The 25,517-nt window shown below is 56.0% G+C and overlaps 2 protein-coding genes across 7 annotated transcripts in view; one reads left to right on the forward strand and one right to left on the reverse strand.

Annotated features, from left to right (window-relative positions):
• Positions 1-782: 782 nt before the first annotated feature.
• On the forward strand, positions 783-18,451 carry IDH2 (isocitrate dehydrogenase (NADP(+)) 2). Of its 2 annotated transcripts, XM_058736569.1 has the most exons (11): positions 783-986; positions 11,549-11,640; positions 11,746-11,911; positions 13,480-13,640; positions 13,738-13,881; positions 14,562-14,698; positions 14,875-15,026; positions 17,126-17,238; positions 17,413-17,510; positions 17,603-17,695; positions 18,094-18,451. In XM_058736569.1, the coding sequence occupies exons 1-11, from the start codon at positions 872-874 to the stop codon at positions 18,176-18,178; spliced, it is 1,356 nt and encodes a 451-aa protein (XP_058592552.1). In that variant the 5' UTR covers positions 783-871; the 3' UTR covers positions 18,179-18,451. The 2 variants fall into 2 exon arrangements, with proteins under 2 accessions (XP_058592552.1, XP_058592553.1); XM_058736570.1 differs by lacking the exons at positions 783-986; positions 11,549-11,640; positions 11,746-11,911 and adding an exon at positions 12,024-12,629.
• A 1,315-nt stretch (positions 18,452-19,766) lies between these two features.
• The window catches only part of ZNF710 (zinc finger protein 710), a 71,106-nt gene continuing 65,355 nt past the window's right edge, over positions 19,767-25,517 (reverse strand). For all 5 annotated transcript variants that reach the window (XM_058736568.1, XM_058736567.1, XM_058736566.1 and 2 more), the window contains exon 5: positions 19,767-22,493. In XM_058736568.1, the coding sequence (XP_058592551.1) occupies positions 22,327-22,493 (167 nt within the window). In that variant the 3' untranslated portion in view covers positions 19,767-22,326. The remainder of the gene's footprint in view (positions 22,494-25,517) is intronic.

The raw sequence follows: 25,517 nt of genomic DNA on the forward strand, positions 1-25,517 counted from the left end.
TGCCAGGGTGGGGGCTGAGCTCGCTCATTCAGTCCAGGCTGCACGAGGACTCATCTGGATCGTGATAAGCCATCAACCACAACCGCTGAGCACAGGGTGTGCTCGGAGCCTTTTTACTTACGTTATTGCACCCACGTCTCCTGGGAGCCCTGTGGCTGTTACAATTGCCATTTCGGACGGGGGAAAAAACAGATTCTGGCTATGCCGGATGACTTCGAGGATTAGCCGCTTGACCTTCTGGGGAGAAGCAGAGGAGAGAGTTCGGCTCTTGACACCGGACAGTCTACGCAACCCGTGGAGGGGACAGGAGTATCTGAGAGCGCACCTGAAAAGAGCCGACGTGCCCGTGGTCTCAGTTCAGGAACACGGAACCCGCGCTTGGTTAAGGCGAAGGAGTTTCCGCCCAGCAAACGCCAAGGGCGCGGGAGTTTGCTCACTTTGGGGGCGTTTAAGCTGATTCGTCAGCAACTGACACCCTGGCTTAAATAGGGCGTCCTGGAGAGAGGGGCTCGGCCTCGCTACCTGCTGCCCTAAGCCCCCAGCTCCGGCCCCCGCTCGCGGGTCGGTGCGCGTCTCCCCCGCCTCTCCCCGGCAGTTCAGCGGGGCTGCGCGCGGCGCCAATGGCAGCGCGGGCTGCGCGCTGGGGCGGGGTCGGGCCTGCGCGGGGGCCTCCCGAGGGGTCCGGCTCGGCCCCGGCCCCGCCTCCTCCCCGGCGAGGCCCAATCGGGTGGCGGCCCCCGGCAGCCCCGCCCCGCCCCTGCCCGCGCCAGGGCGCCTGGAGGGCCTTGGCAGCCCGCCGCCAGGCAGCCGGGAGCAGCACCGGTGCTCGGATCTCGCCCGCCGCGGTCGGTTCGCTCGCCTGCTCGGCGGGATGGCTGGCTACCTGCGGGTCGTACGCTCGCTCTGCAGGGCCTCCGGCTCCGGGCCGGCCTGGGCGCCGGCAGCCCCGACAGGCCCCAACTTGCAGGAGCAGCCGCGGCGCCACTGTGAGTGCCACGAGGAGGGTCCGGGCGGGGCGCGCGCCCGGCACCGCGACGTGGCGGCCTCCCGGGCGGGGACCGGGGAGCGCGACTCGGGGCGATCGCGGGCCGGGGACGGCGGGGTTGGCACACAAAGAACCGGGGGGGGGGGGAGGGGACTTGAAGGACGGTGGCAGCTGGTGGCCCGGGAGCTGCTGGTCCTGCGGCCCTGCGCGGGCGGGGGTTCCGGGCTGCTCCGCGCCCCCCCAGCTATTCCCGTGGCGGGTGCTGGGGGTGTCCCGGGCCCGGAGGGTGTCCTGCGCGCCCTGCGCCCCGGGAGGGGCCAGGCCAGCGAGTAGGGGGCCGGAGCGCCAGGCCCGGTCTCCCCGTGAGAGGGAGGGTCTCGGCGCGGTCCTTGCTCAGACAAAGGCGGGGAGACGGCCTCCACTTCCCTTTCCTTTTCAGCCGGGCGCGCTGTAATCCCTCCTCGCTGTCAGGCCCGCGTCAGCTATTTTTGGAGCCTTTTACGCGACAGCTGGAGGAGCGTGCTTTTGATTTTCCCTTTTGTTTGGACACCCCCCACCCCTTCCGTCGCACTTAAGTCTCCATCCTTGGAGCCTCTCCTTGGCCTGACCTGCGTTTTCTCGCCAGCCGGCTCCTACGCTGCTCCGCCGGCCCCACTCACCTGACTGCCAGACGGGGTGACTGGGCAGCTGCTCCAAAATGTCACTTTCCCCACTAGTTACTCCCTGCTTCTGTGGTGCCCTTAGCACCCTGCTTAGGAAAGAAGACAGTAGTCGGGTCATAATAAGCAGGATTAACTTGAACCCCCAGTACCCTCGCAGGCTGCCCTCTGCGGCATGTGGCCTGGACCGTCGCTCTCCATTGCCAGCTCCAAAAGGCAGGGAGAATGTAGGTCCCTTGGCCCTGTCTCTTGCCTGTTGCCACGGAAACCCCTTTCCTGACCTGGCCTGGAACCCCTTGGAGTGAGCCAGGACAGTGAGGAAGAGGGAGTGGGGCCCAGGCAGCCTGGCCTTACTGTTCCGGTAGGTAATCTTTAACTAGTGTGGGAGCAGCTGACCAGAATTGGGGAGGGGAAGGTGGGGGCAGAGCTTGGGCCCCAGCCCCCACCTCTCCTGCCAAGGAGAAAGGGACATTTCTGCTTTTGTACTTCTGGGATTTGTCTTGTAAGTGGTTAGCCCTGCAACTCCAGGGTTCCAAGTGCCCCCAAGCCCCAAACCACCTCTAGCAAAACAGCGTGAGAGTAAAGATATTTTCTCCCTTCTTGCCCCCTGCATTGATGGTAAAAAAAAAAAAAAAAAAAAGAAAGTCCTTTTAGCTGTAGGTCCTTCCAGAAGTTCCCAAGCTGGTTGGGTTATTAATGGGGAGAAGGCTTGGTGTTTGAGTTGGACATGAGACTTACAGCTGTGGCCTCTTCGAGCTTGTCACCCAGCAACACCACCGGAGACAGAATATTTGGCATTCCCCTTGATGACAAGGAACGGATACGTTTCTTTTGGCTAAAACACTCTGGTGTCTTTGCTGCTTGGTAACGCCACGGCTCTAGTTTGCATTTCCTAGGCCTCCAGCGACGGCTGGTGACGGTTCTGATGAGCCAGATGTCGCGGAGGGGAGGGTGGGCTGTGCCCAAGCCCTCACTGTGAGAACGACTTATCTGGCCTTCCTTTGCTTCACTCCTTGCCTGGCAACTTCTTACTTTTCTCACGCTGCCTCTTCACTTTACAGATCTTGGTGACTTGCCTGCACTCTCAGATTCAAGGGCAGATTATTATTTAATGATTGTTGAAAGTTCTGGAGGCCCGCCTGGGGAGTTACTATGTGTTCCTCCCCGAGGCTTGTTTCAACGGCATTGGATAAGACCAGGGCTGCCCCATCAGAGGTGTTTTGAGTGGTCATGTTTAGGCCTGGAACGTTTGGAGAAGTCTCTGGAAAGCCTGGGACCTGCCCCCAGATGCTCCAGTTGAGCTGGGAGCCTCTGGCACTGGTTCCATTCAGGGCATGAGGTGCTGGAAACTGCCTTCTGGTTATTGGAAGCCGGGCTCTGGGACCTGCCCTGGAGTTGACACTTGTGTACACGTTTAAAATGCCAGTGGAGGGGCGCCTGTGTGGCTCAGTCAGTTAAACATCTGACTCTTGATTGTGGCTCAGGTCATGATCTCACGGTTCGTGGGATCGAGCCCCGTATCAGGCTCTGCACTGACAACTCGGAGCCTGGAGCCTGCTTCGGATTCTGTGTCTCCCTCTCTCTCAGCTCCCCGTCCCCCGCCCCTCGCTCACTCTCAAAAATGAACATTTAAAAAAAAAAAAACAACCAGTATAAATTGTGAGCTTCTCAGGGCAAGTTGCCCATTGCCTGGCAGAGACCCCTGTCCCATACATACATCTGTGCTGGTCTGGTGCAATCTGATGGTAAGAACTCAGTGGCCTCTATGTGGCAGTGCATCCCAGGAGCACATTTCATCCCAACAGGAGGTGGGGGCAGGGCAGCCCTTACTATAGACCAAATAGACTGTAACTTGACATTCATCTGTGACTTCAACAACTATCGTGCTTCTGCTGTGTGCCAGGCACGTGAAGGTGCTGGGGACAGAGCCAGGAGTAAGAGGCAAAGATTTCTGCCCGGGTGGAGCTTAAATGCTAATGTGGGGACTGTTAGTAAAAAGGTAGAAGTTGGCTAGCATGGCGTATGGAGAACCAAGAGGCCAGGAAGGTGTGCGTGGAGGTTTGGACTTGGGGGGGGGGGGGTCAGGAAGCACAGAAAAGACCTCCTTGAAGAGGCACCGAAGGAACAAAGGAAACAGGCCATTTGGTTATGGCCCACAGGTGCCAAGGCCGTGATGAAGGAGTGTCTGATGGAGGAGAGGAATGTATGATGGAGGAGTGCGTGATGGAGGAGTGCGTGATGGAGGAGTGTCTGAAGGAGGAGTGCTTGACAGAGGAGTGCCTGATGGAGGAGCGTCTGATGGAGGAGTGTGTGATGGGGGAGAGCCTGATGGAGGAGTGTTTGATGGAGGAGTGCCTGATGGAGGAGTGCCTGATGGAGGAGTGCCTGATGGAGGAGTGTCTGATGGGGGAGTGTCTGATGGAGGAATGCGTGATGGAGGAGTGTTTGATGGAGGAGTGCCTGATGGAGGAGTGCCTGATGGAGGAGTGTCTGATGGGGGAGTGTCTAATGGAGGAGTGTCTGATGGGGGAGAGCCTGATGGAGGAGTGTTTGATGGAGGAGTGCCTGATGGAGGAGTGCCTGATGGAGGAGTGCCTGATGGAGGAGTATCTGATGGAGGAGTGCCTGATGGAGGAGAGGAGTGTCTGATGGAGGAGTGCGTGATGGAGGAGTATCTGATGGAGGAGTGCCTGATGGAGGAGAGGAGTGTCTGATGGAGGAGTGCGTGATGGAGGAGAGGAGTGCGTGATGGAGGAGAGCCTGATGGAGGAGTGTCTGATAGAGGAGTGCGTGATGGAGGAGAGCCTGATGGAGGAGTGTCTGATGGAGGAATGCCTGATGGAGGAGTATCTGATGGAGGAGTGCCTCATGGAGGAGTGTCTGATGGAGCAATGTGTGATGGAGGAGCGTCTGATGGAGGAGAGGAGTGTGTGATGGAGGAGTGTCTGATGAAGGAGTGCGTGATGGAGGAGAGCCTGATGGAGGAGTGCCTGATGGAGGAGTGTCTGATGGAGGAGTGCCTGATGGAGGAGTGTCTGATGGAGGAGAGGAGTGTCTAATGGAGGAGTGTCTGATGGAGGAATGCGTGATGGAGGAGTGTCTGATGGAGGAGCGCCTGATGGAGGAGTGTCTGATGGAGGAGAGGAGTGTCTGATGGAGGAGTGCCTGATGGAGGAATGCGTGATGGAGGAGTGTCTGATGGAGGGGTGCCTGATGGAGGAATGTGTGATAGAGGAGTGTCTGATGGGGGAGTGTGATGGCAGAATGTGTGATGGGGGAGTGTCTGATGAAGGAGTGAGTGATGGAGGAGAGCCTGATGGAGGAGCGTCTGATGGAGGAGTACACCTTTGCTTGTGGGAGAAGCAGAGAGGGAAGAGTCCTGAGCCAGGCAGAGGTCAGGGGAAGGGGGTCAGTGACAGATGAGGTCAAGCGTTGTGGGGACCACACATTTTTGAGGACTTTGGCCTTTACTCTGACTGAAAAGAGAAGTTTTGCAAGGTTTTGAGAAGGGTATTGTGGCCTGATTTACAATTTTTTAAAGCTTTTTTAATCTTTAAATTATTTTTTTAATGTTTAGTTTTGAGAGAGACAGAGACAGAGGGTGAGTAGGGAGGGTCAGAGAGAGAGGGAGACACAGAATGTGAAGGAGGCTCCAGGCTCTGAGCTGTCAGCACAGAGCCCGACATGGGGCTTGAACCCACAAACTGAGAGATCTGAGCCGAAGTCCATGCTCAACTAACTGAGCCACCCAGGAGCCCCCCCCCCCCCCCATTTACATTTTAACAGGCCCATTCTGGCTTCAGGGTCCTGGTAGGAGGATGTAGTCATACTCTGGCAAGGTTATTGGCCCTGGGGGTGGTAAGAAGTGGTTGGATTCTGGATGCATGTTGAAGGAAGAGCCGATAGGATGTTTCAATGGTTGGCACGTGCATGTGAGGGAATGGGGAGGAGTGAAGGTTGACCCCAAGGAAATCTCTTCCAGATTTGCTGCCCTGCCTTCTTGAGCTCCCAGGAACTGGGGGCTTCTCCCCACACGCTGCTGGGCCACGCCGGCTTGGCAGCTTCTTGGCTGACAGCCAGGGCAGGCATGTGGTTACGCACTTATTCTTGGGGGTGGCCATCTTGGGAGGGACCTTTAGCCTTGAGTTTGGAGCAGCAGGCCAATCCTGAAACAGGCGCCGGGTTTTGAAATCCTTACTTGGTGTTGGGTGCTCGGAATCCCAGACCGGGAGGAGAGTTGGCCTCCTGGACTCCCTGTGGACTGGTGTAATTCCATCCCACACTCTGGCCAAGAGGCCAGTGTGCAACATGTCATCTGAAAATGTCACGGTGGCTGTCCCTTGGAAGCTTTCAGGGAGACCCCCGTGCTGTTCCTTGGGTTTCAGATTGTTCGTTATCTCTTGTCACCCAGAGAGGGGTGGACGATGGGGGTGGCTCTGCCATATTGGCTGAACCACACAAGGTCTCCCACTCTGATGCCTTGGGGCCTGTGTCCTCTGGAGGGTACGCGATAGGCCTGGAATCTTTGTGTAAAATCTCCTGGGTTGCTTTTGTTTTGACTGGTTTAGATTAAAATTTTTTAAGCGTTTATTTTATATTTGAGAGAGAGAGAGAGAGACAGACAGAGTGTGAGCAGGGGAGGGGCAGAGGAGAGCCAGAGACAGAATCTGAAGCAGCCTCCAGGCTCTGAGCTGTCAGCACAGAGCCCGACGCGGGGCTCGAACTCACGGACCGCGAGATCACGACCTGAGCCGAAGCGGGTCGCTTGGCTGACTCAGCCACCCAGGTGCGCCCCTTGACTGATTTAGATTTTTAAAAACTTAAAAACCGTTATTTCTTATTTTTATTGTGGTAAAAATACTGCATAACACAAATTTCCTGTCCTAGCCATTTGTAAGCGTGCCATTCAGTAGTGTTATATACTTTCTCACTGTTGGACAACCAACCCCCAGAGCTTCAGCATCTTGCAAAACCGAAACTCTGTAGGTACCCGTTAAACAACAGCTCCCCATTCCCTCCTCCCCCAGCCGCTGGCAACCATCATTCTACTTTCTGTTTCTGTGAATTTGACTGCTTTTAGGTACCGCATGTAAGGAGAATCAGACGTATTTTTCTTTTTGTGACTGGCTTACTCTTCACATACTGTCCTCAAGGTTTATCCCTGCTGTTGCTGTGGCTTGTGTCTGCATCTTGCTAATTTTTAAGGCTGAATATTCCATTCTATGTACATACCCACGTAAAAAATACTCCACTTAAAATGTATTGACTTTCTGGGTAAGGTACGGGAATTGCGCAAAGCTTAGGCGATGTGGTTATGAATTCCTTGCCTATTTGTCACTGCTTCTAATTTATTTTAAGAGTTCAGAAATGTTCATCGTCGCCGGATTGAAAGTGTGTGGGAAATGTGGCCGTGTTGTTTATATGAGTATGCCACAGTATAGGTCTGCTGGCCATCCCAAGGGCAACTGGTTTTGTGGAATTTGAGACGAAAGAATGAGCAGCAAACGCTATTGAGGTAGGTCCAGACCCATTGCTGTTGCTCACAATGGCGGCACTTCCTTTTTCAATTTCTTTTTTTTTTAAATTTTTTTTTTTTTTCAACGTTTTTTATTTATTTTTGGGACAGAGAGAGACAGAGCATGAACGGGGGAGGGGCAGAGAGAGAGGGAGACACAGAATCGGAAACAGGCTCCAGGCTCCGAGCCGTCAGCCCAGAGCCCGACGCGGGGCTCGAACTCACGGACCGCGAGATCGTGACCTGGCTGAAGTCGGCCGCTTAACCGACTGTGCCACCCAGGCGCCCCCCTTTTTCAATTTCTGAGCAAGTACATCCACATTTAAGTGGCGGGGAGCCCAGTCTGGGAGAAGCTCGAAACTGTGAACATCGTTTAACCTTTCGGAGGGGCGTTTTTCTTAGCCCTCCTGGATCCGTTTCCAGAGTCCTGTTCTCTCGAAGGCTCATACCACATTCTGTTTTTCCCTTCGTTCCTTGAGGGACACTGGAGTTGTTTCCACCTCTTGCCTATTGTGAGTAATTCTGCTGTGGACGAGGGTGTACAGATATTTCTTTGAGACCCTGCTTTTACTTATTTTGGATAGCTATCCAGAAGTGGGATCGCCGACCAATATGGCGGTTCCATCTTTGATTTTTTGAGGAAGCACCACACCGTCTTCCGTAGCAGCTGCCGCACTGTCCATTCTCACCAGCCGTGCACAAGGGTTCCAGCTTCTCCACATGCTCACCAACACTTGTTGTTTTCGGCTTTGGGGTTTTTGGTTTGGTTTTGGTTTTGTTGGCAGCCGTCCTTGTGGGTATGAGGTGGTATCTCATGGTGATTTTGATTTGCATCTCCCTAACGATGAGTGCTGTGGGACAACTTTTCATACGCTTATTGGTCTTTTATATATCGTTTTTTTGGGGAGATGTCGATTCCAGTCCTTTGCCCCTTTATTAATTGGTTTTTGTTGTTGTTGTGTTGTTGAAATCGCCTGATTTTAAAACCTTGGTCACCAATGAATATGCTTTTTTTTTTAAATTTTTTATTTTTTTAAACGTTTTTATTTATTTTTGAGACAGAGAGAAGACAGAGCATGAGCAGGGGAGGGGCAGAGAGAAAGGGAGACACAGAATCTGAAACAGGCTCCAGGCTCTGAGCTGTCAGCACAGAGCCCGACGTGGGGCTCGAACCCACGGACTGTGAGATCATGACCTGAGCTGAAGTCAGACGCTCGACCGACTGAGCCACCCACACGCCCCTGAATATGCTTTTTTAAAATCGCTGCGTGAGCCAATCAGGAGTCTCTGCTGCTTTGGCTTCCGTGTCCCCCACGCCCCCGGTTCTGGGAAGGGCCCTTTCAAGGAGGCTGTGCTCCTGACTTTGATAACTGGGCTGCTTGCTCTCTCTCCGTTATCTGTGGGTTTTCCCTTTCATACTCACTCCTTTAGGCCAGGAACTATTATATTTTTTGGTGTTTCAGGAAGAGGTGCTTAGCACCTGGTTGTAAATAAGTGGGCCCTGTGGTCTCTGAGGGTTTGACACCTGCAGGCACCACAGGGAGGGCTGCCTGCTATGATCGTGACATTGAACTCCCAGATGGAGCAGGTGTGGAGCCCACAGCCCACAGGCTGCTGGGTCTGAAGCCCAAAACTTGAGTGGAGCCCAGCGAGGCAGAAACCTTTAAGACTGGCCACAAATGAATTCTCCTTAGGGATTATGATTATGGTAGCTTCAGTACATTAAAACAACCTTGATTAGCTCTCATGACATTAACTCATAGGAGATGCTCTTAAAAACTAAGCTAGCTTGGGGCACCCGGGTGGCTCAGTTGGTTAAGCGTCCTACTCTTGATTTCAACTCAGGTCATGGTCTCACGGTTTCTTGAGTTTGAGCCCTGCATCGGGCTTGGCACCGAATCTCCTTGGCGTGGAACCTGCTTCGGATTCTCTGTCTCCCTCTCTCTGCCCCTCCCCTGCTCATGCTCTGTCTCTCTCAAAGATAAACATCAAAAAAAAAAAAAAAAAAATTAAAACAAAATGAAGCTAGCTCTTCAGTGGCCCAGTAGACTTTCTGCGAGTCCTGAAGCCCTTTCCACTCAAGCTTCCAGCCCGGAAAGGTGAAGGAATTCTGCGGCTTGGGTCCAAAGGCCCCTGTGCCTCCTGGAAAGGGGGGCGGAGAGGTGCCGGCTGAGCTCACCTTGTCCTCCAGGGAATGGAATGTTTGGAGTCTGTGTTTGCCTTCTGCTTCTCCATACGTGACCCGCTGAGGGTGTCCAGAGGCCACACTGGGGCCAGAGACCCGGGATCAGTCCTGACATTGACACAAGCCACGCTTCCTGGGTCTCATTTGTCTTCCTAAATAACCTCCAAGATTCCTTTTAGATTAAGAAAAGAAAAAACAAAAAAACCTGTTTGCACATCTTTGGGAGATTATTTTTAGATTAAAAAAAATCTGCGCACGTGTTTAGATAGTGAATCATTTCGCTGCACATAATTCACCTTTTTCTTAGTGGGTTGGGGATGTCAGCATGAGTCATGGCTGTGGTGTGTGTTGTAGGGCAGTGATATGTGGGGGATCTGTTGGGTTTTGGTCACTTCTGTTTTAAAATTTTTTAATGTTTATTTACTCTTGAGAGAGAGAGAGGGAAAGAACATGTGCGCGTGTGAGCGCGGGGGTGGGGGGGGGGAGGTTAGAGAGAGAGGGAGACAGAATCGCAAGCCGGCTCCAGGCTCCGAGCTGTCAGCACAGAGCCCGATGCGGAGCTCGAACCCTTGAACTGAGAAATCGCGACCTGAGCTGAAGTCAGACGCTTAACCGACTGAGCCACCCAGGCGCCCCAGTCACTTCTGTTTTAAACGTGCTTAGGTGGTCATGCTTTTTCAGTGTCAGGGCCTGCTTTTCGTAGACGTCCGTTCCTTGCTGTCCACCTAGCAGATGTCACTGCTTCTGACCATTGGTGTTTTTAAGTGAACACCCTAATCCTTTCTTCTGATTCGCCGTCTCGTGTCTGGTGAGGCGGAAGATCCACGACATCTGTAAGGATTGTGCGTAACCTAAGAGTAAATGGGCCCTAAGCGAGGGCGGAGGGGGCTCTGCTGGGGACAGAGCCCAGTCAGTTCTCAGCTGTCTCACTCCGGCCCGGGTGTCAGCGGTGAGCGAGCCTTCTGATGGTCGAGGCCTGGCTGTAGGTTTTGCACCTGTCTTGTTGCCCTCCCTACTCTGCAGGGGCTGTTTCTTCCCAGGCTGTGGGTACCTCCGTGCTACAGGCTAAGGTTCAACAAGTCTCGCTCAAGGTAGCCTGCACTGATTTAATTGGATGGGTCATTTTCTTGAGTTTTCTTTGGAATTCACTTCCCAGACTGTTGGTTTTCCTCATGAGTCAGACTTTCCTTGAAGAGCCTCCCCCGCCCGGCTCCTGTCCTCCTCCACTGTCGCTTTGGACCTTTGATGCTCCTCCGGCAGGACTGGCCAGCCTGCCAGCTTGGATCCAGGGTTCGGAGTTCCATTCTGGGTGCCCTAAGCCTCTGCTTGCCGCTGAGAAAGTGTGAATCCTGGTAGCTCTATTGTCCTCAAGCTGTGTCACCTTTGGCAGGAAGCTGGCAAACTCTCCGAGCCTCAGTTGCACCACATTAAAAAAAAAAATTTTAATGTTTATTTATTTTTGAGAGACAGAGACCAGAACACAAGCAGGGGAGGGGCAGAGAGGGAGAGGGAGACACAGAATCTGAAGCAGGCTCCAGGCTCTGAACTGTCGGTGCAGAGCCCGACACGGGGCTCCAACCCACGAGCCGCGAGATCGTGATCTGAGCCAAAGTCAGACGCTGAACAGACAGAGCCACCCAGGCGCACCTAAAGTGGAGATAGCCATATTCCCTTTGGGAGTGGTTTGAGGATGAAAAGGAATCACGCAAAGGGGGTAGGGGACCACGTCAGGCACAGAGGAGGTGCGAGTACAGTTTCCGTCCCCACTTAGATTTAGTCGGGCTCTTGTAACAAGGTTAGGAGGAAACTCACAGAATCGCTGGGGTTGGGCCACAGCGTCTGCCCTCGGAACTGGGTGGCGACAGCCTGTAGGCATTCCCTCCCCTACTTGCTCCCGGACAGGTGGCCCTGCTTGGCTCTGGACCTCTGGCTCTTGGGCTCCTCTGCCTTCAGATTCAGGCCACCATCTTTCAGTCCTAGCTGGCCCTCCTCAGTGGGGGGTCCGGGTCCCCCCCCCCCCCCCCCCCGCCCAGGCGGCCCGGCCCGGGAGCTGGTCCTGCCGAGGGGGAGTGAGTGTGGGTAACCGAGCCCTGGCTGACACTGCTCTCCTGGGTAAAGGGCAGATCCCGCGGGGGAGGAGAGGAGCTCGCCCAGAACACCCCCCCTCCCCCAGAGGTATGATGCGCCGTGTTGCCCGGTTCTAGATGCCGACAAGAGGATCAAGGTGGCGAAGCCGGTGGTGGAGATGGACGGCGATGAGATGACCCGGATCATCTGGCAGTTCATCAAGGAGAAGGTAGTTCCCTCCCAAAGTGGGCGTTCAGCCCCCCGCGCAGGCCCCCTCGTGCCCCTGAGTCACAGTCATCTGGGCTGATGCCTTGCCCTGGTCATCTGTTTCTAGCTCATCCTGCCGCACGTGGATGTCCAGCTCAAGTATTTCGACCTGGGGCTCCCAAACCGTGACCAGACCAACGACCAGGTCACCGTAGATTCCGCACTGGCCACCCAGAAGTACAGTGTGGCTGTGAAGTGCGCCACCATCACCCCCGATGAGGCCCGTGTGGAAGGTGTGAGGGTGCGGAGGCAGGTGGGCTGGGGGCGTGGGGGCCGCGACACGAACCCCGTCTCCCTGCGACTTCGCGGGAGGCGTTGGGGCCGTGGGGTTTCCTACAGAGGAGGCCGGGAGGGCTGGTGAGGGGCTGGCACCCACGTGGGGTGCGACAGAGCGGAATCCAGGCCCGTGGCGTTGCTGCTGTGCCGCGCGGCTCTGGCCAGCACCAGTAGGTGTCGTGGGCCACAGACACGTTGCTGAAGCCGTCAGAGGAAGGGCAGCCTCCTCGGGCGCCCCTCTCGCCTCCTGGACTGTCCTGCAGGCAGGTTTACAGAGACACCTCGGGGCCACCTCTGGCCAGCGGAGTGCCGCGTGTCAGCTTGTATCTTTCAGAGCTGCAGCGGGCTCTAGGGAGCGTCGCTAGTGTCTTGCCGCTGTCTTGGCCTTGCGGGTCTGTCCCCTGCCCCCTGCGGCCGCGGAGGGGTCTCAGAGAGGTGCGCTCACCAGGCTTGGACCGGCTGCCGGTCCCTGCTTCTGGGGAGCACTTTTGAGGGTTTCCCGAAACAATGGCACCAGTACGTGGATAAAGGGGCCACGTTTGGAAAATTCGAGAAAGGGTCGTTCAGGGGTGTGCAGAGCTCTTTCTCTCTGCCTGCGTCCTACGGCACGAGGGAGCTGGAAGGAAGCATTCGAAGCACCTTTCCAAACACTCCAGACCTTCTTCCGTCTTTCGGGTTTGTACCTGACCCTAGGGCATTGGGATCATTTAAGGGCTAAGCTCTTCTTTGTGGGGTTTCTTTTCATTTCTCCTGAACCCTGGGATTTCTTTACCCCTATTTTATGGAGAAGGAAGTAGAGAGCCAACAGTCCCGGTAACGTGGGCTGGACTCCACGGTTCGTGGCAGTACTGAGGCCTGCCCTCTGGTCTTCTGGCCTCTGTCCAGCGAGACGCCATACTGCCAGAGTTCATCAGACCGAGCTATGTCCACGCGTGACGCGGGAAAAATACACTAGCTGAAGGAGCCCCGATGTGCCAGGCACTGTTCTAGGCACTTTACATAGAGGTTTATTTAATCCTGACAGCAACCCAAGATGCTAGGTATTTTTATCGGTAATTTCATTTTATAGCTCAGGTTAACTCACTGGCATAAAACTCACAGTTGCAGGTGGTGGAGCTGGACCTTGGACCCAAGAAACCTGATCCCAGAGGGGCGCCCGGGTGGCTCAGTCGGTTGAGTGTCCGACTTTGGCTCAGGTCGTGATCTCACAGTTACGGGTTCGAGCCCTGCGTCGGGCTCTGTGCTGACGGCCTGGAGCCTGGAGCCTGCTAAGGATTCTGTGTCTCCCTCTCTGTCTGCCCCTCCCCTGCTCTCACTCTGTCTGTCTTTCTCTCAAAAAGAAATAAACATTAAAAAAAAAAAAAAAAAAAGAAAGAAGTATGGTCCCAGAGCCCACATACTTCTATTTTAGACCTTCCCCAGGGTGATTTTTAGGGCTCCCATCTGGCTGCGTTCTTGCTTAGGGTTCAGATTTTGGTTGGAAGGCGGGGGCTGCAGTGGGGTCCCTTCACCTCTGTCCTCCTAGAATTCAAGCTGAAGAAGATGTGGAAGAGTCCCAATGGAACCATCCGAAACATCCTGGGGGGGACCGTCTTCCGGGAACCCATCATCTGCAGAAACATCCCACGCCTCGTCCCCGGCTGGACCAAGCCCATCACCATTGGCAGGCACGCCCATGGCGACCAGGTTGGCCACGGCCGGAGGCGGGACTTGGCTCTTCCTGGCCTGGGCCCCTCCTCCTGGGCCTGAACCCCTGGCCCGAGCCGTGCTCTTGTCTCTGCAGTACAAGGCCACAGACTTTGTGGTCGACCGGGCCGGCACGTTCAAGATCGTCTTCTCCCCGAAGGATGGCAGTGGCGCTAGGGAGTGGGAAGTGTTCAATTTCCCTGCCGGCGGCGTGGGGATGGGCATGTACAACACGGATGAGGTGAGGCCCTGGCGGGTGGCTCCTGCGTTCCCTCCTCCCTCTGGGGCCGCTTCGGGTTGGTGATGCTCACTACTCCCGCGTCAGTGGCTTGAGGAAGGTCCGAGGCCCGTGAGCCAATGCATCTTGGCTGTGTTTCGGGGGGACCGGTGCATCTTGGCTATGTTTCGGGGGGACCTGCTGTGGACCTGGTGTGGAGTGAGGCTGGAAGACAGACCCCCGCTTAGCCAGGTGCCCCCGCACCCACTCCCTGACACACCTCTGGGGGCGTGTTAGTTGTCTGGACTCTCGGCTTAAGCAAGCCGGATAAGCAGTCTTTTCCCCTTCCCCGTCTCTTGGCTTTCGTTCCTTCTGCGGTTGGCCTCATTCTCAGGCTGTGACCAGTGACCACCGGCAGCTCCCGGCTTACCCCTGCCGACTTGGTTACCCTGTCAGAAAAGAGCCTCTTTTGCTCCTGGTTCCAGTGAAAGTTCCAGGCCTGGCTCACATGACCCTCTCTGAGCCAGTCACGGAGGGCTCAGAGAGGATAGGCTGGGACGCGCCGGCAACTCTAGAGACGGGCAGGTGGGCTGCGGGAGTTAGCTTTACCCCAGCCGCACGGCCTAAGACCTGGGGAGCCCAGGGAGGGCTGGTAGCCCGCGGGCCGGCCGGGCCCCACGCCAGGGACCTCTCTCCCCCCGCAGTCCATCTCGGGTTTTGCGCACAGCTGCTTCCAGTACGCCATCCAGAAGAAGTGGCCGCTGTACATGAGCACCAAGAACACCATCCTGAAAGCCTACGACGGGCGCTTCAAGGACATCTTCCAGGAAATCTTTGACAAGTAACAGCCTCTCCCTTTATCCCTTCCCAGGGATCCCACAGCCCTTCTCTCCTGTCCCCCCGGGCCCCTGTCCTACGGGGAGGTCGCCGTCCCAGGGCTTTCGGCTCGGCTCGAGGAGAGATCCTCAACCTGGCAGCCTCCCGCCCTCTCCCCACAACCGGCCCTTTTGCTCCCAGGCACTATAAGACCGACTTCGACAAGAATAAGATCTGGTACGAGCACCGGCTCATTGATGACATGGTGGCTCAGGTCCTCAAGTCTTCAGGCGGCTTCGTGTGGGCCTGCAAGAACTACGATGGAGATGTGCAGTCGGACATCCTGGCCCAGGGTATGCTGGGAGCACCTGTTCCCCAAGGGGTGGATTGTCGGTCTTCTCTGGCTGGGGGGATTTTCAGACCCCCTTCGTAGAAAATGTGTCCAGTGTGGCAGCGGGACTGGGGCCGGGCGCCTCATTGCAGGGTTCCCCGTGGACAGCAGGGGGCAGGAGCTCTCCGGCATCTGAGGGAGGAAGGGTCACCAATTAGGTTTGGACTGGTGTGTTACTAAGGCTGCTGTTACAGAAAAAGGAGAACCTAGGAATTCAAGTTCTAAGGGGCCAGGTGCGTCAGCTCTGAGGTTGTTCCTGTCCACGAAGCCAAGCGACTGTGCCTCCAGGTTTGGGCCAGGGTTGGCTCCAGTAGAAAAATGGTTTTGGGGCGCCTGGGTGGCGCAGTCGGTTGGGCGTCCGACTTCAGCCAGGTCACGATCTCGCGGTCCGTGAGTTCGAGCCCCGCGTCAGGCTCTGGGCTGACGGCTCGGAGCCTGGAGCCTGTTTCCGATTCTGTGTCTCCCTCTCTCTCTGCCCCTCCCCCGTTCATGCTCTGTCTCTCTCTGTCCCAAAAATAAATAAACGTTGAAAAAAAAAAAATTTAAAAAAAAAAATTAAAAAAAAAAAAAAAAAAAGAAAAATGGTTTTGAGCACAACCGGGTACGTTTCGAATTATAGAGAATTCGTTTTGCACAGTCAACCTGTTGGCTGTAGGAGAATACTGGGGAAGACGGCAGAGCCCCAAGCCCTAGAGCGTCCCCTAAGAGATAATTCAGATTGCAACATAAAGCATGGACGAGACCGTTAGAGAAGTAGCCATAAGAAATAGCCCGATTGTGCCCGGCTGGCTCAGTCGGAAGAGCAGGCAACTCTTGATCTCAGGGATTGTGGTTTCCTACCTCAAGTTGGGTGTAGAGATCACTTAAGAAATAAAATCTCAGGGCGCCTGGGTGGCTCAGTTGGTTAAGTGCCTGACTCTTGATTTCATCTCAGGCTATGATCTCACAGTCGTGGGATTGAGCCCTGCGTCTGGCTCCACGCTGGGCCTGGAGCCTGCTGGAGATTCTCTCTCTCTGCCCCTCTCCCTGTTTGCATGCACTCTCTCTCTCGAAAAATAGAATAGAATAGAATAGAATAGAATTCTAAAGTAAAATCTTAAAAAAAGAAAAGAAGAAATAGCCCGGTTGTGTTGGGCACAAGAGCAGCGCCCCACAAGAGTAGGGAGTAGACAACGTGTAGAGCAGAGAGTGGAAGAGAAACAAGGGTACGTGAGATGGTTTGAGGTCTAGCTCCCGAGAAGGAAGGTGACGCCCACCCCGGGGTTGCAAGGAGAATGCATAAGAATTCCTGACGTTTCATAAAACCTTGGCCTTTATTTCAATAAGTGTGGCAGTGGTCCTCTTACTAGAACAATTCCTATCTCGGATGGAAGGACGAGAAGCCATAGCAGACAAGAGAGAGGCATGAAAGTTGCCCTTAAGTAAACAAGGAATGGGTGAGTGCGAAGGTCCAGGAAACGTGGAGAAGGGACCCCTTCCCGAGTCTCAGCAGCAGAACTTCTCAGACAATGAATTTTCCTGGAGAAGTTTTTCGCTTTTTCTTTCTTGGGACCTACACAGTTCTTATTTTGGTGCCATGGGGTGCTTTTGAAGCCCAGGAGACCTTGACAATAGAAAAGGTTGACGTCTGGATTTGGGAGAATTTGGAGATAAGTCACAAAGCTTTAAAGTAGCCTGCAAGAGAGGCACACAGAGGGATCGTTGTGATGTAGCTGGTGGCAGGCTTTCTGCTTTCTGCGTGAACGAACCGTGCGGTTGCGAGCCAGGCTGGGTGGGCAGAAGTCCTGGGGTCGTGGGCTCTGGGGGCCCCAGGCTCTGGGAACCCAGATGTATGTTAATAGGCTGATGATAGCCACCTTTGAACGCCCCCCTGCCCTGTGCTGGGCTCTAGAGACCCACGACAAGGGTGGGCAAGCCCGAAACAGTGGCTGTCCTCCTGGGTGCCGTTGGGGGTCACGAGCTGAGGGGGTCTCCTCCCAGCAGAAGGGCAGGGGGACTCAACCCCGGTGGTCTGAGGAGGGTGGGTGCCGGCACCGAATGGAGGATCTTTCCACTCTTCAGGCTTTGGCTCCCTCGGCCTGATGACGTCTGTGCTGGTCTGCCCAGATGGGAAGACCATCGAGGCTGAGGCCGCTCACGGGACAGTCACCCGCCATTATAGGGAGCACCAGAAGGTGAGTGTAGGGACCGTGGTCGCGTGCCCATCTGTCCCGGGGGCTTAGAACCCACTGGCTCTGAGGGCTGGGGGGATGGGGCTGGCCCGTCAGCCTACGGGTGGGCGGTCGCGTCCCGGTGGCCCCCTTGTCGGCCGGTTCGGCTCCCGATCCCCCTACGACCCCCGCCCCCAGGGCCGGCCTACCAGCACCAACCCCATCGCCAGCATCTTTGCCTGGACGCGTGGCCTGGAGCACCGGGGGAAGCTGGATGGGAACCAGGACCTCATCAGGTGAGCGGAGAGGGAGGGGCCTGAGCTGGCCCAGGGCAGCTTCTGGGCGGGCTCTGTATCGCCGGGGCCTCACTCTGGCCCGTCCCCTGCAGGTTTGCACAGACCCTGGAGAAGGTGTGTGTCCAGACGGTGGAGAGCGGAGCCATGACCAAGGACCTGGCGGGCTGCATCCATGGCCTCAGCAAGTGCGTGGCTGGTGGCAGAGGGAGGGGCTGGCCTTCTGGGACCTTCTTCCCTGGGTGGGAAGAAGCCAGAGGACCCTCTTAGAGGCAGCTCCCCGCTCCTCATCCTCAAGTCAGCTTAGCTGCCAGGGGCCTGGGGTGGGCCAGGTCCACAGCCCTGAGACCCTGTGAGTTTGCCCCCATCCCCGAGGCTAGGGGCTCAGAGCCTTGCCGTCCCCGTCTGTACAAGTGTCTGAAGTTGTGTGGCCCTTTGGCGACGGGCTCTAGGCAACCTTTGACGCGCAGCCTGGGCGTGCCACGCCCCACGGGCACGGGAGGGCAGCTCCTCGGGTGCCCAAGTTCAGGCTCTGCCCGGACCCAGGCTGGAGCCGCGCCTCACATGAACGGTGTTCTCTCGGCAGCGTGAAGCTGAACGAGCACTTCCTGAACACCTCGGACTTCCTGGACACCATCAAGAACAACCTGGACAAGGCCCTGGGCCAGTAGTGGGGGCGGGGCGCGGCCCGCAGCGGGCGGGCCGGGGTGGGGGGGGCAGCGGGCCGCGGCTGAGCCTCCCGGCCCCTCTCAGGAGGCCTTTCTAGGGGACGTTTTTTATAAGCGAGATGTTTTTAAGAATATCTGTGTGTTTCCCCTCATGGTGATGTGAGGCAGGAACAGCGTGTTTTACCTCAGCCAGTCAGTGAGTTTTGCATACTGTAATTTATATTGCCCTTGGAACACATGGTGCCATATTTAGCTACTAAAAAGCTCTTCACAAAACCGTCTGCTGTGTTTGTGCCCGAGGGAGGAGGCAGCCCGGCCCGGGGCCCCAGAGAAAGAGGCCCTCAAAGGGCCGGTGGATTCCGCCCACGTCCCAGGCCTCCATTCACAGGGGCCACCGTGAGGCGAGGGGACCGGGCAGCAGTGTGAGTGTCCTGAATTCTACAGGAGCCGCCCGGCCAGCCGCTGGGCCTGTGGTGTGCGGGCCTGGAATTACCAAACACGATCCGGTTCCTATATGCTGATCTCCACTTGGGGATTGTTACCACTTCCTGGTAGATTCTGGTTACGTTGCCATTGATTGATTGATTGATTTTTTTGCTTGGTTAGTTTTAACCTCCTAAAAATCTTGAGACCTCTTTATTTACCCTTTGCTTGGTCCTCAGAATGGGTTCCACACAGCGGTGGCTTCACGGCCCTCTGCACGGCTGCCTGGGGCTGGGGGCTGGGACTGTGAATGGAGGTCCCGTGTAGTCTAGGCCCATCGGGGTCCCCAACTTGGGTTCCTCCTCGCCATTCTTTGGCAAAACCAGGAAAGTAAGATGGAAAGTCGCAGTAAAGCAAAACAGATCCAACTTGAAGGGCTATCTTTTTGTGCAGGGAATATATTCTACTTTTGGTGTCTCGATGCCCGGGGCGGGGAAGAGTTGTGCCATTTTCACCTGATCTGACAGATACTTGGCGACCCAAAGTCCATTTCCCCAGTTTCCAGGGTTGGGGGCGGGGGAGACTCTCATGGCTCTTGAAACTGGACAGCTGGGACCCTCGGTAGCTCGGAGATGGGTTCCAACCGCCCCTCACCCTGGTGGCCTCCGTGTATTTGAAGGACCGCACGTCTGCAGTAATCATACTGAACTCCCAGGGCTGTGGGAAGAAAAGCTGGGCTCTGCTTGAGGGCCCAACTCCTGGGGCAAAGCTCAAGGTTTCCGGCCCCTTCTTGCCCGTCAGTAGGAAGGGCTGGCAGCCTCGGAGGCGCAGTCTGGCGTCGTGAGCTGGCTTCTGTCCTGGTACCCTGTCGGTGGGTCAAGAGGAGAAGCGGCTTTTCTCTGCAAGTGGTGGGAATTCTGGGGCCTTGGCCGCAGCCCTCCTCTCTTGGGCTTGGAGCGGCTCCCCGTAGGCGCCTGGCCCTGCAGGTGGCCATTCCAATGCCAAGGATGGTCTGAAGGATGGTCTGCGTTTCTTTCTTCCCCTCCTCGGAGAGCGAGCGATGGATGCCCTGCTGTGTGGGGCAGGGCAGCTTTGTTGGGAGTTCCTTCTGGGGGAGGGGTGAGGACCAAGTCCCCAAGAACCACGGGAAGAAGCACTCACAGTCACCTCGCTAAAGAATATTCATTTATTTATAATTATTGCTAAGTAAACTTCTCTCTTAAACGGGAACATAAAAACACAGTAGGGCTTTGCACAAGTGGAATTTCTAAACAGTTGGTTTGTATACACGTCAAAATAAGTTAGAATGGAATTCGTCCAGGAGTTTCCAAGTCACCCAAGAGGCCGCACGCCTCTCTTGAGAGGTTGGGGAGGGGTGAGGACAGGAGCCTTGCCGAGACCACCCCCCAGCTCAAATTGTTTAAGTTGTGCTGTTTCTTTCTCTTAGCTTTGCCTGGGTCCAAGGCACAGGGCAGGGGGCGTTCAAGTATTGAACCTCGCAGAGGGCCGAGCTGATGGCAGGGCTGGGGGAGGAAAGGAGAGCCCCGCCCTGGGGGCCAGACCGTCTCCCTTGGGTTTCCAAGACCAAGGCCACTGCGCTGGCAGGAAAGAGGAGGAGGAGGAGAAGGAGGAGGTACAGGGTTCTTTTTGGTACCAGGGGAGAAAGACATTGTGGGAAGAGGTAGTTTGCAGGGGGTGATGCTTCTGCTCAGCAGGAGAAAATGTCTTCTACAGTGACGGGGTCACTGCCACCTGAGGGTCATCATGGCGGGCACCTGGGGGGCTGGGGGGGGGGCCTCGGGGTTCTGGAGGGGAAAAGGCTCCTTTGAGCCCCCAGTCCTCTCGTTTGTTGCCTCTTAGCATGAGCTTGAGCAGAGAAGGAAGGGGCACCTGGCTGCCTGATCCCGAGGCCACCTTGTCCTCCCCTCAGTCCTGATCACAGCCACCCTGAAGCCTGGCTTGGTCCTTCACTAAGGGTACAGCTTTGGGGGTAGTCAGCTGCATTTCAAACTGGTCCCCCCCCCCCCCCCCCCGCCCGGCTGTTCCCCCTCCTTTCCTGGTTTCCGGGCCGAAGTTGGTGGCTTCACCTCCTTCGTGCCTTTGGGGACAGCCCTGCCTGCCCCCTCTCCACTGAGGCCTCAGGAGGCGAGTGGGCAGGAGTCCGGGTGCCCTAGCATTCCTGAATGTACTATTTCATGCCCTGGGCCTGTCTTCGGTTCCCGGGGCAGGAGCTGGCGTGGGGACAGAGGCGATGAGAGTAGGCAAGCAAGGGAGGGAGCTGTCGGCTGAGCAGAATCGAGCAGCCTTGGCCGCTGAGGTGGGTGGTGCAGAGCGAGTCACTGGCTGGAGAGGCCGGGCAGGGGCGGAGGGCCTGCCCAGCTCTGCGTCCTGCCTCTCGCCGGGGCCCGAGGCTCCCTGCCAACCCCCCTCTGCGCCGGAGTCCTGCCTGGCTGGCCACCGGAGCTCGGGGAGGCGTGAAGCGCTCACGGCACACAAGGGAGCTTCCATTTGGAAAAAGAAAATGATCTCCAGCAGAAAGAATAGGTGACAGAGTTGGAAAGGAAAAAAAATAATAAATTACCTTCAAAATACCCCTTTTGCTCAAAAATTTTTTTATCTCTATGGTCTTCATTTTCTTTTTAACTATGTTGTTCTTTCTGGGAACCTGTTGAGTCTTGGCTGTCCCCATCCTCAAAATGGATACTTGTTAATAATAAAATACTCCAGCCACCCCCCAGGTGGTCCTTGGCCTCCTCTGGGGACAGCCCCTCTCAGTCCCCGTGATCCCTTTGCTGTGCCCTGCCCCTCACTCAAGGGGGCCCCCATCTGTCTCAGTGTGTGCCCAGCGAAAGGCACATCCCAGCTTTGTTCACATCGGGGGACCCTGGTGCGGGGACCAGTTCAGCACAGAACCGGATGACATTTGTTGAAATCCACTTGAGGGACACCCACTTTTAAATGGCTGGAGGGGGGGCCTTCTGGGGGTTGGCTGGAGCGGGCATTCGCCGGGGGCTGGGCTACACCCTGCTTTCCTAAGGCCAGGACTGGGGCGGCATGCATGCCTGGCTGGAGGAGAGCGCGGGAGGCACCAGGAGGTAGAAGGCAGAGGGCCCTGCCTGGCTGTTTATGGACAAGGTGGGGAAGGGGGGCTCTGGGGCCTGGGCTTTTGGCGGCCCAGGGGCTGGTGAGGGATCGGGGGGGGGGGGGGGGGGCAGTGCTGACCAGCACAGGAGCTCAAACATCCCTAGAGGCAGGAGCTGGTCCAGACGAGAAACAAGGCAAGACTCACGTTCTCTCTTCCTCCAGTGCCGGGACCCCAGGAGGAGCGGACAGGAAGCGCATCAAACCCCTCCCCACTGGCTGCCCCAGCTCGGCTGGGCCCCTGGAGAGGCCCAAGGACCCGTGCCCCTGTGGCCTATCCCCCAACGGCCCCGATCAGCATTCCTCCCACCCTCCCACAGCAGCAGGCCAAGGAGACCCAGAGCTGGGCCTCCTGTGCTCTCCTTCCTCCCCCAGATGCCTGGGGCCTGGGCCTGGTTCACAGCTGAGGCCAGTAGTACGGTCTCCATTTGGTCTACGGGTCCCGAAGTGGTGCAAACGACTCCGTGGGAGGGGAGGGCTCGGGACAGCGGGGCAGTAGCTTTCTCAGCCGCGGGAGGTGCGCCCGCGGCACGTGGGTCTCCCCCCGCGTCCCAAGCCCTCCTCGCCCTGTGGGCGCCCGGCTTGTGCTATAGCACGTTGTAGTAGGCCATCTCCTTCATGGCCTGCTCGGTGAGGACGCTGGCCTCGGTGCTGCTGTGCACGCCAGCGTACGTATAGGCGTTCTCGAAGTCTTCCGTCTCCTGCTGGCTGTCGAGCTCCGAGGGGTCCGTGCCCGTCAGCTCCATCATGGGGTCTGCAAGAGAGGCGCGCGTGAGGCCCGGATGCCGCCTCGTGGGAAGAGCCAGGCCCTTCTACACGGAGGCAGAGGACCTTCCTACACGATTTCCTAGTCATTGCTTCCAGAGGATTCTCAGCTGCCTCCCTGTGGCTTCTCACCTGGGTCACCAGACCTGAGCCCTAAAGTTGTGTGGGTGGGTGCAGGGCTGGCCTTGAACTTTTCTTTGTCATGCCTCTCTTGCCCCTCCTAGGGGGTCCTCTGCAGGATCTCTTGGCCACATGCAAGCCTGCTGCTCTCTGTCATATTTCTGCAACACCACTCGCTTAGCATGAACTGCACGCGTGGTACTTCTCACGAATACTCCCAGCAACCCCGTGTAGGAGATCAAAAGGAAGTTCAGAGAGGTTAATCAACTTGCCAAAGGGCACCCAGCAAAAGCACTGTTGTTTTGTTTGTTTATTTTTGAGTGAGCGAGACTGCGAGCAGGGGAGGGGCAGAGACAGAGGGAGACGCAGAATCCGAAGCAGGCTCCAGGCTGTCGGCACAGAGCCCGACGCGGGGCTCGAACTCACAAACCATGAGATCATGACCTGAGCCGGAGTCAGACGCTTAACCGACTGAGCCATCCAGGTGCCCAAAAGCACCGTTGTTTTGATCCACTGTTCTGCTCTGCCTCAAATGGCGGGAGGGAGGGGTGCCTGGGTACCCCAGGTACAACAATCAAAAATGTCTCCAGATTCAGCCAAATGTCGGCAGACTCACCCCCAGTGGAGAACCAATGGTGTGAGGGTAACCTCACCCCTTACCGACGAGCGGTTCAGGAATGAATTCAGGCCAGTGAATCACGAGGAAAGGCCTGTGTGTGAAATCTCTGAAGTCACCCAATTCTCACTGGTTTCCTAGAGCAAAAGGGAAGAGGCTCTTACTCTCCCCACTGGTTGTGCACAAGGAAGCACACTGCCCTGATGACTGTTGGCAGCCATTTTGTGACCATGAGGAAAATCACAGCTAATGCCTCAAACAGATGGAGGGAGCCTCCCCGCCCCATGTCACTATTATGGGGCCGAATCAGCCAGCTCTGAAGAAGGCCAGCCTGAGTGTGCGTGTGTGTACGTGCACCCAGAGCATCTGACACATTGTGAGTCTTCCTGACTGTCAAGCCTGAGCTTCTCAGATCAAGGTTATACGCGAGAGGCAGGCTGGCTTGGGTCCCAGCCATTCCAGTGTCAATCACCTTACTCCCTGGTACAGCCAGCAAGAAAGCCGTCCTGCACATTCCTGGTGACTGACCTCACGGGACAGAGCCTGTGCCTTCACCACCCCCTGGGGACAAGGTGTGCAGAGACCTCTGTTTCCAACAGGAAGAGTTCTTCTCCGCTCCCTCCCGGTAGGTTAGATGCATGGCAGGTCTGCGGGGGGGCAGGGGCTCTCAAACTCTACCGCACAGAGAATTATCTCAAGTGCTTTAAAGTGCTGGCGCACCTGGGTGGCTCAGTCCATTGAGCGTCTGACTTCAGCTCAGGTCATGATCTCACAGTTTGTCAGTTCGAGCCCTGCGTCGGGCTCTGTGCGGACATCTCGGAGCCCGGAGCCTCCTTCAGATTCTGTGTCTCCCTCTGTCTCTCTGCCTCTCCCCTGCTTGTGCTCTCTCTCTCATAAATAAATAAACATTAAAAAAAAAAACCAACAACAAAACAGTCTGTAAAGTGCCTTAAAGTGCCGATCCTAGGCCATATGCCAGATCAATTACATCTGAATCTCTGGGGTTGCGACTCCGGGATCAGCCTTTAAAAAATTCCCCGGGTGCTTCCAATGTGCAGCCAAGTTTGAGTGCCAGTCCTTTTAGAGTCTAGATCGAAGGTTCTCAAAGGGAGGTCCCTGATCAGCAGCCCCGGTATCCCCTGAGAACTTGCTGGAAATGCAAATTCTGCAGCATGACCCAGACGTACAGATGCAGACACGCTGGGGGTGGAGCCCAGCCAGGTGTTTTAACAAGCTTCCAAGTGATTCCAGTGAATACTAATGTCTGAAACCACCACCCTAGCTCCTTGCTTCTGAAACCCCACCGTGCAAACAAACCGCCCTGAGATCTTTTTGGAAATGCAGATTCTGACTCAGCAGATCTGGGGTAGGGCTGAGTCTGCAGTTCTAGCGGGATCCCAGGTGATGCCCACCTGTATTGTTGGTTCTCGTACCACACTTTGCGTAGGAAGGGGCTACAGAGGGCGCCGGTCTGCAGCCAACAGGGTTTCATCCTTGCCCCCAAGAACAGAAAACTGAGGACGCCTGTTTCTGCCAGAAAACCCAGGCCACTCCCTGGTTAGCTGCTGCAAAACCGAATCGGGATTATTGCAGGCACCCCCCAGCATCTGACGGACTGCTCGTGAGTTAAGTCCGGGCAAGTCAACTCACCCCTTCTTGTCCAGGCACGTTCCCGGCTATCTTGTCTCAGAAGGTGCACCAGAGAGTCAAACAGCTCCTGACTGTACAAGGAACCTCCCTGAAGTGCCATCTCTTGCTTCCGGTAGAATGTCTAAAGTGCCTCCTCCCCTCAGTAAGGCCCGAGAGACTAATGTTTTCCACTACTGACAAGTGTTGAGGGGAGAGGCTATCACTAACCTTACGGATTGGACAACAAAGAGCCTACAAAACCTCCACCCAGCGCAGGGGTGAGGCCCCTTACCTGAGTACGTGGGCTTCATTCTCTTTGGCAAGCACTACGGGAGTGTGATGGAGCGCATTACACTCTTTGCCTTGGCTGCTGGGATGCTCAGAGCTCCCCAGGGATGTCCACTGACCCTCCCGTGGTACATCTGGAATTGTGACCTCACCTGGCTTCCCTCATCTTTCCAGCGGCTATTTTCCCTTTTGTTAATTTCTTCCCCCTCCATTTATTTTAAATGTCATCTTCTAGTCGTCCACATAAAAGTGTCTGTCACCTCCTGTGTGTTGTGATCTTGCATGAGTTACCTAACTGCTCTGTCCTCCAGTCCCTGCATCTCAAAAATGGGGATAATAACAGAGCCAACCTCACCGTGA

This window comes from Neofelis nebulosa, chromosome 7 (assembly GCF_028018385.1).
Source record: "Neofelis nebulosa isolate mNeoNeb1 chromosome 7, mNeoNeb1.pri, whole genome shotgun sequence".
Lineage (NCBI taxonomy): Eukaryota > Metazoa > Chordata > Mammalia > Carnivora > Felidae > Neofelis > Neofelis nebulosa.